This window comes from Channa argus, chromosome 1, assembly GCF_033026475.1.
Source record: "Channa argus isolate prfri chromosome 1, Channa argus male v1.0, whole genome shotgun sequence".
NCBI classification, from domain to species: domain Eukaryota; kingdom Metazoa; phylum Chordata; class Actinopteri; order Anabantiformes; family Channidae; genus Channa; species Channa argus.
Window position 1 is genome coordinate 50,405,446 of NC_090197.1, and position 12,847 is coordinate 50,418,292.

A 12,847-nucleotide genomic window follows, 5' to 3' on the forward strand; every position below is an offset into this window, starting at 1 on the left:
TTGCCCGAGGGCCCAGTGATCAAAATTGGTTTATTTGTGTTTTTATTCTTGCATCTTGCAAACAGAGACTTCTCTGGAATTTCTTAATGTTTTAATGATAATATAAACTATTGATGTAGAAATTCCCAAACTCATCGCAATTTTACATTAACAACATTATTCTCGAGGCATCGAACACACCTTTTTTTTTTTCACAATGATGAATCTCACCCCACTCAGCCTCCCTGAGATTTTCCTTTTATTTCTAATAATGATAAGGAGCTGTTGCCAATAAACTTGATTAGTTGTGGCAGAGTTATTTTTAGGGTTAAGTTTTGTAGCCTTTTGTTGCCGGCATCAAATTGTAAACCATTATGTGTTTTTCACAAAACACATTCACGTTTCACGCTTCTCTGTTTCAACATATCCAACAAATTTCAGAGGATTTGCAAATCGTTGCATTCTATATTATGTTTATTTCTAAAGTGTTGTAAATGTAGTCGCTGTAATTACCATAAAATAATAGTAGTAACAAAACAAAAAACAAAACATCAAAACAGGAAATACTGTTAAAGTCAGTTTTAATGTTGTGTTTTTCGTCATTTTTATACAAACAACAATCTTTTCCCTAAACCTAAGGAAATAATTGTTGTGTCTAAATGTAACACAATGTTAACTTAAGTTTTGTTTTATAACCTTGACAATAAAACTCAAGCATAGGATGAAAAGAATCCATTGTGCCTACTGGCAGGTAGAGTCAGAACCTACTAAGCCATGTGTATGAGCTGATAAGAACAGATAACAGCTTGATGTGTGAAGGAGGTGAAAACAGTGAGACTGAAACAACACAATACTACACAGATACTTTGTAGAGATGAGGAACTGGCTCCATTGTACGAGCCATTGCAAATATATATTGATAAATGCAGCTTTACATTAAAGCTTTTAGACAAAAAAGTAGATGATATCCTGAAAGTGTGGAGACGGTTTCAAAACAAAATTGAGCTAAACAGCGTCTAAATAAAACAAAATTCGAACAGTTTTACGAATGGACGTGAACACATTTCCACATAGAGCTATCAGCATGTAGCTTCTTCCTCAGCTGACTTTCTTCAGGCTGAAACACAGAGGGAGCATCATTTTACCACTTCACACCCTACACATAACACTTTTATTAATGATCTCACCACGAAACTAAAAACCCACCTGTGAGACTCGCTTAGAGGCCACAACAGCAGCTCTCGCCTTCTTTAGCGCTCAAACAAGGTTGGAACTCCATAAAACCTAGAATACGTTAAAACGTCTTGATGCCAAAAGTCACGGGATAATAATGAGAGTCTGTCATCCTGCTGTACTCTGGTCTCTTCAAGTGGAGCAGGTAAATATTTAGCGTGGACTGTGATTGCTGCCAGCCATGGCCTATTCATCTCTGTCGCCGAGCGGTGATGGTGAGCCGTGAACACTACTGTGAGAGCAGGAAACGTGAACATGCTCTGCAGAGAAAGAATAAAAACCTCGCATTGCTTCAGTGCAACTGACTTCATTCCATACATTGTGCAACTTATGAGATATTACCACTGCAATCTGGAGTCGTTTCAATCTATTTTATAACTCCAATAATGTTATTTGTACTTGTTAGTGATACCTTACAAAAGTGCTTGATGGTCTGAGTGTATGTCTCCTGCCACAAAGAAAAGCTTTCTAGAACAGGCTCATGTGCATGGATCTGTTTTCCATTAGGAGCGCACAAGTAGCTCGGTGAACAGCACTGGCACGCATCCAACAAAATGTTTCTGCAGGCCACATTAAAGATGGATCCCTTCAAATATGAGGTCAGCTCCATCGGGTGAAGAATCTGCTATGCAGTCACGGGCACGGGGGGGTAGATGCCCATCTGTGTAAACAAGCGTGAGTGACAGTCCGAAGGGGCACCGTGGGTGCACAACATGCAGGGGAATAAGGCATCGGTGTGTGGTTAACCGCACAGCAGACGGATGTGTCCCGTCCTGTGCAGCCTGCTCCTGTAGGCAGAAGTGAGTCCATGTTTGCCTGTCAGACAGAAGGCCTGCTTACAGGGTCAGAGGGATGCGGCATCAAATCCTCCTTTGTGCTCTCAGGCCTGCGCCGGACACAATGTGGATAATGAGGGAGGAATTTTATGCAGGGTGCAGTGCACACACACAAACACTGATAGAGGAAGCACCTCAGCCCGGCCCTGGGGAGCCCAACCAGCCAGCTGTCTCAGCTCCAGTCTCTCTTCGTCTTTCTTCTTCTTTTCCTTTCGGCTGTTCCCTTTCAGGGGTCACAACTAACTTCATGTCCTCACTCGCTACATCCATAAATCTCCTCTTTGCTCTTCCTCTAGACCTCGTGGCTGGCAGCTCCAACCTCAGCATCCTTCTACCGATATATTCACAGTTTCGCCTCTGAACATGTCCAAACCACCTCAATCTGGCCTCTCTGACTTTATCTCCAACACATCTAACATGAGCTGTACTTACAAGTCAGACTTACACTCTTAGCTACTACACGAACAGAAGGACACGCAAAACGCGTTTCTATTTAACTTTCAAAGTAGAAGCAGCAAGATGTTAATCACTTTTGCAACTCCAGCATTGCGTTGCAGTGTCAGTCTGCTTACTTTCCAACTCCGTTTAAATTTATTGCCATCATTTGAACGAATGTCAGGTGAACAAATGTGTCCTTTGTTCGTAAAGTGCCCAGTGCCTGCAGCAGCCTCTTATTGCTGCAGCTAATCAAAGCGGAGCAATATGGATCTTGACTCACTGCACTACTTGGCACTACAATGTACTATAAAACACACACACGCGCTCTTTTTTCCAGCAAGAAAATCCTACACATCAATTTGATGATTGATCACTTTATTCCACATATACCCTCATAGAGTGAAACTATTTTAGGTTTACTTCTATAAAAAGATCCTCCGGTGATTCCGAAGTGATTGAATATTTAGATCGTTTTCAGTTTGTGTACAGAGCCCAGAAAACGGATACAAACAGTTCCTCCGCAGCTGTTCCTAAGTAAATGAAGAGTATAAAACAAACAGCAACAGTTTTCGTCAGGCCGTGTAAATGTTTGTGTTTGGGAAGTTATGGCTGCAGAATCATCAGGGGCCTCGAGGTGGCACGGCGAAAAATAAACAGCTTAATTTTGCTATTATTTCATCCAGTAATAATAACTTGCTTCCTCTGCTTTTACTTTAAGAAGTAGATGTTTCCTTGGTTTTAAAATATCTTGCTACTCGTCTGAATGACATCATCCGGAGGAGCTTTACAGATCAGGTGATGTCATCCGAAGGAGTTTCAGGTCGATCGAAACATCTTTACCGGCAACCAAATGAGCCAAGCCAAGGATGGAAAAAAAACTCCTCCAGATGATGTCATCAACGTACACAGAGGGCAGAATTACTGTTTCCAGGCCTACGTGCACTCTAACGACACTTTTCCACTCTTGTTTGTGGAAGGAATAAATAAAACGACCCCCTCATTTGTGTTTCATTCAAACGTTGTCAAAACGTTGTGTCTGTGGCCTCGTTTGTCTGTCTGGGATGTGAATAGATGACAAGTCCGCGCCGGTGCTCGTCGTCAGGTCTTTGGCGGGGAGGGGACTTTGTGGACACACTACATGCGCAACAGCTCCAAAGGTTGGACGGTGAGAGTTAAGGACAAGCGGGCAAACAGTGGTTCCGACAGAAGGCAGATCCTAAAGTGGATTCTCGGCCGCAAACACTTGCTTTACGTCCCTGCTAGGAAGGAATGCGTCGCTGTAAAGTTTGCCCTGACTTTGGGAGCGCGTCTCTGGAAGTTTCTGTCTACGCGTGCCACAGCACAGGAGACCAAGACAAACTGGAAAACTTGTGGTAACAGAAAAATGGGGGAAAGAGTCGCTGTTTCGGCCCGCTGATGTCCAACTTTACTTCCGGTTTTAATCCTCAAAGTCGCGTGGAACGTTTCCAAGTCGCGCGGAGGCTGCAGGTGGGCAAGCACGGCAGCTCGGGCGTTACTGTAACGGAAGACGATGTGAAATGCTCCGGACTGGTCCCAGAAACTGGGAGGACATAACTTGAACGCGTGGGGTTTGCAAAAGAAGCTCAGCGCGGCACAATGAGAGCGCTGACGGCGCTGTGCGTCCTCGTCGGGCTGTGGGTCTCGAGCCTGAGCGACTGTCCGGACCTGATCGTTGACAGCTGTCACTGCTCCGCTGAGAGATCCAAGGAGCTGAGCAGGCAGCACATCCGAGTCAAAGTTATGTGCAATGATGTGGACTTGATGGACACCCTGCCATCCAGTTTCTTACCCATCAGAACAGTTTCCCTGTAAGTAGCTTTTTAAAAAAACAAAACAAAACAGTTTTATGCCTGTCAGCACCAAAATGTGTCAGAACTGGACTGTGTTGATTATCATTAATACAGTATGCAGCATGTACACAGAGCTTTTCTAGGGGGTTTTAATGGGTAGAATATTTCTGGAGGGCACTGGAGCTCTGTAAAGGGGCCCTGGAGACCCTTAAATCCCAGTTAAGGGACTCGAACTCCTAGACAAGAGCAGTGAATCTTATATATTGAATCCACAAGGTCAAACAGCTTTGACACAATTTGCCCGTATGTACATAGGATGAAATGGGTTTTCCAAGTCTATCACACATCCAAAACGAACCAGTAAATCAATGGCAATGTGCAAAATGGCAGTTTAGAGGCAATTATCCTACGGAATTCAGCATTAAAGTAGCCTTCACTCATATTTAACTTGCTTCTTTTGGTCATAGTTTGGGCCATTAAACTTCCCTCTGACCTCCCTACTTTAAAATATGTCTTTATGTCTTGCTGAAAAACATAGTCAACCTGCTTTTTCAGGGCTCCTCCATATGACGTTATCTGAATTATTAATGATAAAAAAGCCAGAGAGAAGTTTAAAATCATTAATGTGTATTTACACACTAAACTAAAACTATAGAAAGCAGGCTGAAAATTGGTGACAGCCATAAACCTCCCAGAAAGACACAGATAGGTGACTTCGACATCAAACTCTTCATCAAGAAGCTTAACGTTAGGAATCAAAACGACCTAACTTGTAAAACTTTCATGGTAAAATATGAGATGGAGCTCTTTGTTTATGGAACTTTGTTCTCCACCTTTTTCAAAATTAACACAACAAGTTATATAGTATAAATCAGCTTTTGTTATAATTTAGCCCAGTTAACAATCAACACGATTTGTCAATACAGTTGAAATAAAATACAAAATCTGATGTGAGTTGTAAGTTGAAACAAAGATGTCACCTTCTGACCTTTTTTAAGGACTGAATAATCAATTGAAAAAAAAGAATAAGTAGATTTCTTGGTCATTAAAATCATTATTATTATTTCGACTACTTCAAATCTTAAGAAGAAAACCATAGTGCAGCCGAAGCAATAAGCATGAAGACCCAGCCATTCAAACAGCAGCGCATACTGTATGATAGCAACATATAAATTGCTCTAGAAACAATGACACACAGTAATAGCAAAGAAAACGATTCCTCGTTGTGAGTTTGGGCCCATTATTGCCCCCAAGAAGCCACTTTCGAGAGCCACCGTCCCTGTGTGAGTCAATTTGGAACTTTGCTTGTCTTTTGTTGCTACACTTGTGCATCGATCTTTTGCCTGTCACTTCACTCTTTAGGGGATATTATTTGCATTGTATTCAAAGTTATTCAAATATAGGTTTTGCACTTCGGCGGGGGACTTTGTGAAACCTTCCTTAGTATTAATCTGTGCCTCTCTTGCAGATGAAATAGCACTTCAAACGCTCGAGGGGTTGATAAGTTTCCCCGCACGCCACCCATCCCCTCACTTTTCTGCAGGTGCACAGATTGACTTCTAGATTAATACACTGCTGTCTTCCTGCAAACTCGAGCTGAGCCTTCGCAGTGTAAAAGCAAATGTAAAGGCCTTTGACAAGTTACAGCCAACCAGTCATTCTGAACTGCGAACACAAGCTGATTAATGGTAGCACTTTGCTTAGCGCAATTTATTTGGAGTGCTGTTGGCTTCCGTGTCGGGGGGGGGGGGGGGGGGGGGGGTTGTTTTTTGTTCGTTTTTTAACGGAGAATGCTTAAAGGCTTTGTTTTGTTTTCGGCGTTCATTTCGCTTTGTAGGTTGCAGGGCACTAACAAAGTCAGATTTTTTAAAGTGGTCTACGCAGTTAAGTAATGCCAAAGATTTGCTGTTTTCCTCCGAAACACACAGGAACTGAATGCAGGATGACATCTTTTTCCTCAGTTCACTTGAGGAATTTGAGATGTTGTGCATGCTGCGTTATTATTAGATCTGTATAAATGTGTACATTCATCAGTCAATCCAGTTCCTAGGTGAACTAAGTCCTACAGCCAAGCTCTAGCTGGCCAGGAAGCAGTTTTCCTGCATTAGGAAATGTGACCTTTGTCAGGCTGAAGTGGCCTCCCTGCTCCCTCTTTTGTTTAGATGTTCTGTACAAATAAACAGATATATGAAGGGAAGTATGAACATGCTGATGTCCTCCTGCCGACTGCCCAAGAAATCTCCCGAATGTGCTATCATCATTTTCTCCTGATCTCACCTCCTGTGAAGACAATGCTGCTCCTTGTAGAGCCATTTCCTCAATAACAACTCAAGTGCTGGGTGTCACGTTGGTGCATCCTACCCCGGATTCAAATGCCACCTCTAATTAAAGGCGCATTTTGGGCTTCTGTGCTTTTTTTGCCTTTTATTATTGTATCCATAAATGTTTATGAGGAACAAACCCAGTATTAATGCTGCATCTTGCAAAAAATGCCAAAGGAAAAACAACTTCATAAGCAAGAGAATGCTATTAGATGAAAATAAATCCAACCGTGGTTTGGTGCAGCTTCCTTAGCTGACAGCTCTGAGTGGTTTCCTGTCTTCCGGGGTGGGGTGAGGGGGGGGGTCAGATGGGAATTCAGGAGTTTGGAGTTTGGCCTGACAGCTCTGTTGACCTTGGGACCTATCTGCTGTAATCGGTTCATTGTGCTCGAGCAGCAGAGGAGCCCTCTCTCTCTGCAGAGAGCAGCAGCTGAGATTATAGCTGGCACCTGTCTCAGGCAGTGCTCCAGCAGGTGGAGGGACTGCTTGTCCAACGCGAGGCAAGGGGAGAGAGTACAGATGTGGGGGACGGAGAAGGAGGACTAGGGAGAGTGACAGAGAGGATGCTGGGAAAGTAAGGATGGGATGGTTGTTTGGTGAAATGTCAGCTGAGAACTGAGGCTGAGGCTGATTGAGATGATGCGTCTGCCACAGACTGATTGTTTGGATGTGGAGGTTGTTGCGCAGACACAGCTGATTGTAACTGAGCCTCTGAGTCGCTTCACTGCTGGAAACCGCTTGCAATAAGTTGCACACTGTGCACTTACATAAGTGGAAAGTTCTAAAGTTTGTCAGACAACTGCTTCTGTTCACCTCTTGCTGAGCTGCTGTGTTGAAATCAGACCTGGGTCACATAATATTTGCATAATTGTCTCCCTAGTTATTCTTACCTGCGTTGTGTAATGTTATGCATAGAGTTAAAAATGTATTTTGTGTAAATTTTGTAGAAGATTTTAGAAGCACGATCCAGTGTGTCAGTCAAAATCCAGTGAGTGTGAGAAAAACAGTAAGAACCAGTTTAAATTCTGATTATGATTCTATTAGTCGACATCATACAGTTGCCATTTCATTATTTTTGCCCTTAAGATGGGCAGCTTAAATGTTTGCTGTTGAATTTGAATTTAGAATTGGAATTAACACAAAACAGAAGATTAAGATAGTTGGTCCGAACCCTGCAGCTATTCCTAAAGAACCTGATAGTATTGTTAAAGTGACTGTAATCAATATGTTTATTTTAACAATAAGCCACATCTGACCGCTATTTAACTACTTTCAGTAAAAAAGTTCTGAAAACTGTAGCAACTAAATATTTTATTTTCTAAATATGTAATTCAGGAGTTGGTGGAGGCTAAAAGTGGAGCTAAAAAGAGTAATATGGGACTTAAAGGGAGACGAAACACTAAATGAATGCTGATGTTGTTTTAACTTTGCCATATCTCCTTAAAAGGTATTATGTCAGCGTAGGAGTGTGTCCTCTCAGTCCCATGTGAGGACTGCAAATTTAATTTTCCATTCCTTGATAACAGGAAGTTCGCTTTATGTCAATCTGTAACTGTTGGTACCATAACTGCAGCTGTTACTGTGGACTTTAGCAGTTTCACAAATGCATAAATCAACCAAATGCATTTGATGATGAAAACTGAAACATATTTAGTCCAAGGACACATTTGTCTACATTTCAGTTATTTAAATGAAAATGTAATTAACAGAAAGTCAAAAAGTCATTTTTGTTTTTAAATTGTGAAAGATGCAGCTTGTTGGTCGAGTTTATTACAAGAAATGAAGTGTACACAGTCGCAAATGGATGTTTTTTTTTTCACTTTCAATGCTGCAGGAGACACACAGTTTTTGTAATTTATTGTACTTTCAGCTTCTTCTCCTGGTTTTGTTTATGTTCACTGAGGAAAATATGCTCGACTCCTCCAAAGCCAGTCCAGCAGTCTCCCCCTGTGACGGAGAGAAAACAAGGGGCATTAGGTTGAGGCCGGAGCCAAATCTGGAGGTGTCTGGCATAAAGTAGCCTGTTGTGTAGGCCCTCATTGTCATCATCGTCTTTTCAGAATCAGACAGGAGGGGCTGGCTGTGGTGTCTAGAGGGAAGTGATGCGGTCGAGGCTGTAGCTGGATCCAAACCACTACAAGAACATGTCAGTCATTGTTCCAGTGCAGAGAAAGACCCAGGAGACACCACAGGATGTGTGGCTGTGAGATAGCTGGTGGGATTTAAATACCGTGCAGCTACACTGTGGGTTGACAGTCTGTGGTATGTGTGATCGAATGAATCAGAGGTTTTATACTGATCGTTGTGGATCCCTATGAACAAATATGGCATCACAAGGCACAATTCATTTTCTGGTCTCTTTTTCAGAAACACTTTTCTGCATTCTTATTATTTTTGTATTGCTAAAAATATTATGCCGTTCACCCCCCCCCCCCCCACCCCCCCACACCGCCTCCTTATTCACTCCCACCCTCTCTGTTATTTTCCCTTGCTGATTTTTCTTGGGGGATTTTTTTTTTTTTTTATTTCTCGTCTGCCGAGGCGCTGTTTGTGCTCTACCCTCTTCAGAGTTCTGAGTACATCTCCATGAATATTTCATTCCCATATACACACACACACACACACACACACACAGTCTGTCCATATTCTCCTGTGCATTACCTAGCTGCCAAATCCTGCGAGTGCACACAGCATCAGGGTGTTCATAGTGTAAAATGCCTTAAATCACATGTCCCACACGTACAGTAAATAAAGAAGTGGCTGTTAATCTGTAGGGACATGACCAAAATGACCCTGATAAAATATGTTGTAACATCTTGAGCTGCAGGGAGTCATGCCAATCTCTTTTTCTCTCTCTCTGACTCTTTGTTGGCTTCTCTTATGCTTATCTCCACTGATATGGAAGATTTTAAAAAAGGGGGTGGGGGAAAAAAAAGCAAAAGGTTCATCTTTAGATGAGAGCACTCTCCCAATATCAGTCATCTCAGCCCCAGAGGGTGTAATACATTTAGATCTCTGGCACTTTCCCCTCAGCAACAGCTAAAGCCACGATTGTTCACCCTTGTGTTATCTGCATGTTAACATCTCTCTTTTACAAGAAGACATTGATTAATCTCTTGACCAACCATGAGTTAGCTTTTAGTGGAGCTTTCTTCCAAGTCTCTTACTGGAGTAAATGTCCAGGTTCAGCAGTCTTCAGATTTGCTGTCTGAAAATTTCAGTAACCAGCGCTGGTGTGTCACGCTTTAAGGAAACAGCTGCTCGCTTTGCTTTAGACAATAACGATTCACTGATGAGAGTTCATGACCGCTGGGCGGAGAAAGGACTCTAAATTGTGATAACGCCTCGGATCAACCAAGAATGTGTCGAAACCCAGACTTACGAGTTAAATTATTAGGTAAAGACAAATACAGAGTGTCTGCCAAGCGTCCTGCTCTCCTCTGCTGTCTCTGTCTCCTCCCCACATCACTGAGTAAATACTAAAGTTGCTTAAAGGGTCATAAATTTAGGAGCAGAGAAGGCCAACTTAAAAACATGTTGTCTTTTCCCTTTTTTTTTTTTTTTTTTTTTTTTTTGGGGGGACTCATTTTTAAACACGGTGATTAAAACCCTGATGTGCGCTGCTTCTGTTCCCAGAGGGGAGTATATTAGCTTTCCTGCCGGTCTCACAGGGGCCATGGCAGGTCTTTATCAGTGCTCTGTGTGTGTGTGTGTGCGCTCACATAGCTGTCAGCATATGCAAGGAGTCATGTTGTGTCTATATGGGGAAGCCTTGACGGTCTGTCAGCTTGTATATCTGTCAGTGAAAGTCGTGGTGATTGATGTTACGTGTGTTGTCTCACATGACGGTGAGCTGAATACTTGAAAATCACTCAGACTTCCAGCCAAATACGGATTTAGGATAATGGTTTTCACAAAGACCCTTCCAGAAATATTCATCCTGTGCATTACCGTATGAAAGAAATGAAACTGTTGTACTTGTTGCTACAAAGGTTGATGAAAAGGTTTCACAGAGGTGTTGTTTCAAGCGTATGATCATTTGGAGGACGTCCGAACTGTTGAGCCACATGTGAAGAAATGTTTTTGTTATTTGGTCCATCGTAGGCTACTGGAAGTCATTAAACGTATAAATAGAGGTGGTGAATAAGTACTTAAGTACAATTGCGTGATACTTCACTAGGGTATTTCCATTTGGCTACTTTTATTCCACTGCCTATAAGAGGAAAATAGTGTACTTTTTACTCTACTACATTTATTCACAGCCTTAGTTACCAGTTACTTTTTGTGCATGTAGAATATTTATCAAAATCCAATTAACAAATAAATCTTGATTTATTATTATGAATTAACCCCGGTCAGTGTTCCGCACCAAGTTGCGAGGTAACTTTTGCCCTTTTTGTTTCACCATAATTTGAATTTGTTGAATAAATCTGGACTAGACTTTTAGATTCATGTCATCAACAGCATGAGTAAAAAATAATAATAAGTAAAGTAAGTAAATAATAATATTTAAAGCACGTGCAGCTGCTGCAAATGTCTTTTTTAAATCAGGAATTAAAGTTATTTTTCTCATTCAATTTCTCAAGGCGAATACAAACTTTTAGACTAATTTCGTTTAGATTATTTTACTATAGCTTTATTTTTACACACTATTTGACCAGTTTTGTTTCTTCTGATGATAAACGAACATTTGTACCAACTCAATCTGTACTTCTATTTTATTAGGTTTGGGCTTATGTTTGCATCCAGTGAATTGCCATTTGAATGTAAGTGGATGCATACTTAACTCTAAACCTAGGGCTGTGCAGAAAATTATGAGAATGGCTTCCAATGATTATAAAAACTATATAATTGATGCTCTTGTTTTGTGTTGTTATTAAATCAGTGCATCCAGTGCTCAAGCCCTCACCCAGCTGGGCTGTGAAAGTGTTACGTTCAGCCAAATATTCGACACTACAAGATGGTGCAGCTCCTTCTCTTGCTGTGTTTCCAACAGTCAAACAGGGTGAGAGGTCAGGGTGTCAGGCAAAAATTGTCAGAGGTAACTTGTAATTTAAAGTTAGTTCAGCGAAATATGTATCTACCGGCAAACCGTCTTTATTTCCTCTAGAATCTTTTCCAGTGTGTGGGATCTAACACTAACTGAAACTGTAGCACAGCGAGTGACTGAAATAGGTTCCTTTTAAAAATGTAATTAACACAAAGTGCTCAAAGTTGAGTGGATATGCAAATATTCCTTTGCTCCGCTTCGGTAAAAATGTTTGTAAAAAACTAATAGCAGATAAAATCTCTGCAACTGGTGGATCAGAAAGATCCTGCACGGTCTCACTTATGCTCTAATATTTCTATTTTTACTTGAAACGTTTCCATTTTTGTTGAATTGTAATGATATAAAGTTCAGGAAAATCAATTTTTTCAACAGTATTTCAATAAATGCAAGATGTATCTGAGCTCCATAAGTAAAAATGTCAACAAATCGTGATCACTGTTTTGAAAATATTAATAAAAAGATTTCCGCTGTAATCAAGCCCCCCTAACTTGCACACTCACTACAAGCCACTCACAACATTGCAGCTACAACATCCAGAATTTATTCATATGTGTTTATGATTGAATATTTCGGCTCAGATGAGTACTATCACACAGGTGTAGCCTTCTAACGTTGCACACTTGCAGCATTTACCGACCAAACTAGTAAGTTTAAAAAAAAAAAGATTTTTAACCATCGAATTCTTGGACCTGACTGTCTGAACATGCAAACTCTATACAGAAAGGCTGCAGCTTGGCAGGTAGATTTGAACTGGGGATCTTTTAGCTGTGAGGCGGCCGCACTGACCCCCCCCCCCACTCCACAATGGCCTGGTTAAAGGACTGTTTATAATGACAAAGTTAAAAGCACCCATAAAAAATGTCAGCATGTTGAAACAAGCTAAAGGAAATTCGATCTCAGCCCTTGAAGATTTTCTTTCAGATCATATGGAAATGCATGTTGTGTGACACTGAATTAAACTTTTTCCTCACAGTGTAGAGTCTGTTATTAAGGGTGATTATCAGCTAGAGACCATGTGAGGCTCTGTTAATACGTGCATCTGTAGGTAACCCCTGAAGCAGCGTCTGTTTCCCATCCAAGGTCAACAGTACTAGATATGAAATATGTTATTTTGGTTAGCTGTCTCTAGTAACTCGATCTTCTAAAATAACAGATGGTCTGACTGTTTGACGAGAAGTG

At 41.3% G+C, this 12,847-nt stretch overlaps 1 protein-coding gene and 1 long non-coding RNA gene across 3 annotated transcripts in view; one reads left to right on the top strand and one right to left on the bottom strand.

The window, feature by feature from the left end:
• Window positions 1–371: 371 nt before the first annotated feature.
• LOC137098189 (uncharacterized) lies at window positions 372–3,650 on the bottom strand. The gene is made up of 3 exons (XR_010910579.1): window positions 1,625–3,650; window positions 1,186–1,472; window positions 372–1,096 (listed from the first exon to the last, which is right to left on the bottom strand). It is a non-coding gene; the product is annotated as an uncharacterized lncRNA (long non-coding RNA).
• A 9-nt stretch (window positions 3,651–3,659) lies between these two features.
• Window positions 3,660–12,847, top strand: part of LOC137098180 (adhesion G protein-coupled receptor A3) — a 151,181-nt gene continuing 141,993 nt past the window's right edge. The window contains exon 1 of one of the 2 annotated variants that reach the window (XM_067474150.1): window positions 3,660–4,315. In XM_067474150.1, the coding sequence (XP_067330251.1) occupies window positions 4,104–4,315 (212 nt within the window). In that variant the 5' untranslated portion in view covers window positions 3,660–4,103. The remainder of the gene's footprint in view (window positions 4,316–12,847) is intronic. The other variant, XM_067474141.1, reaches the window with a different exon arrangement.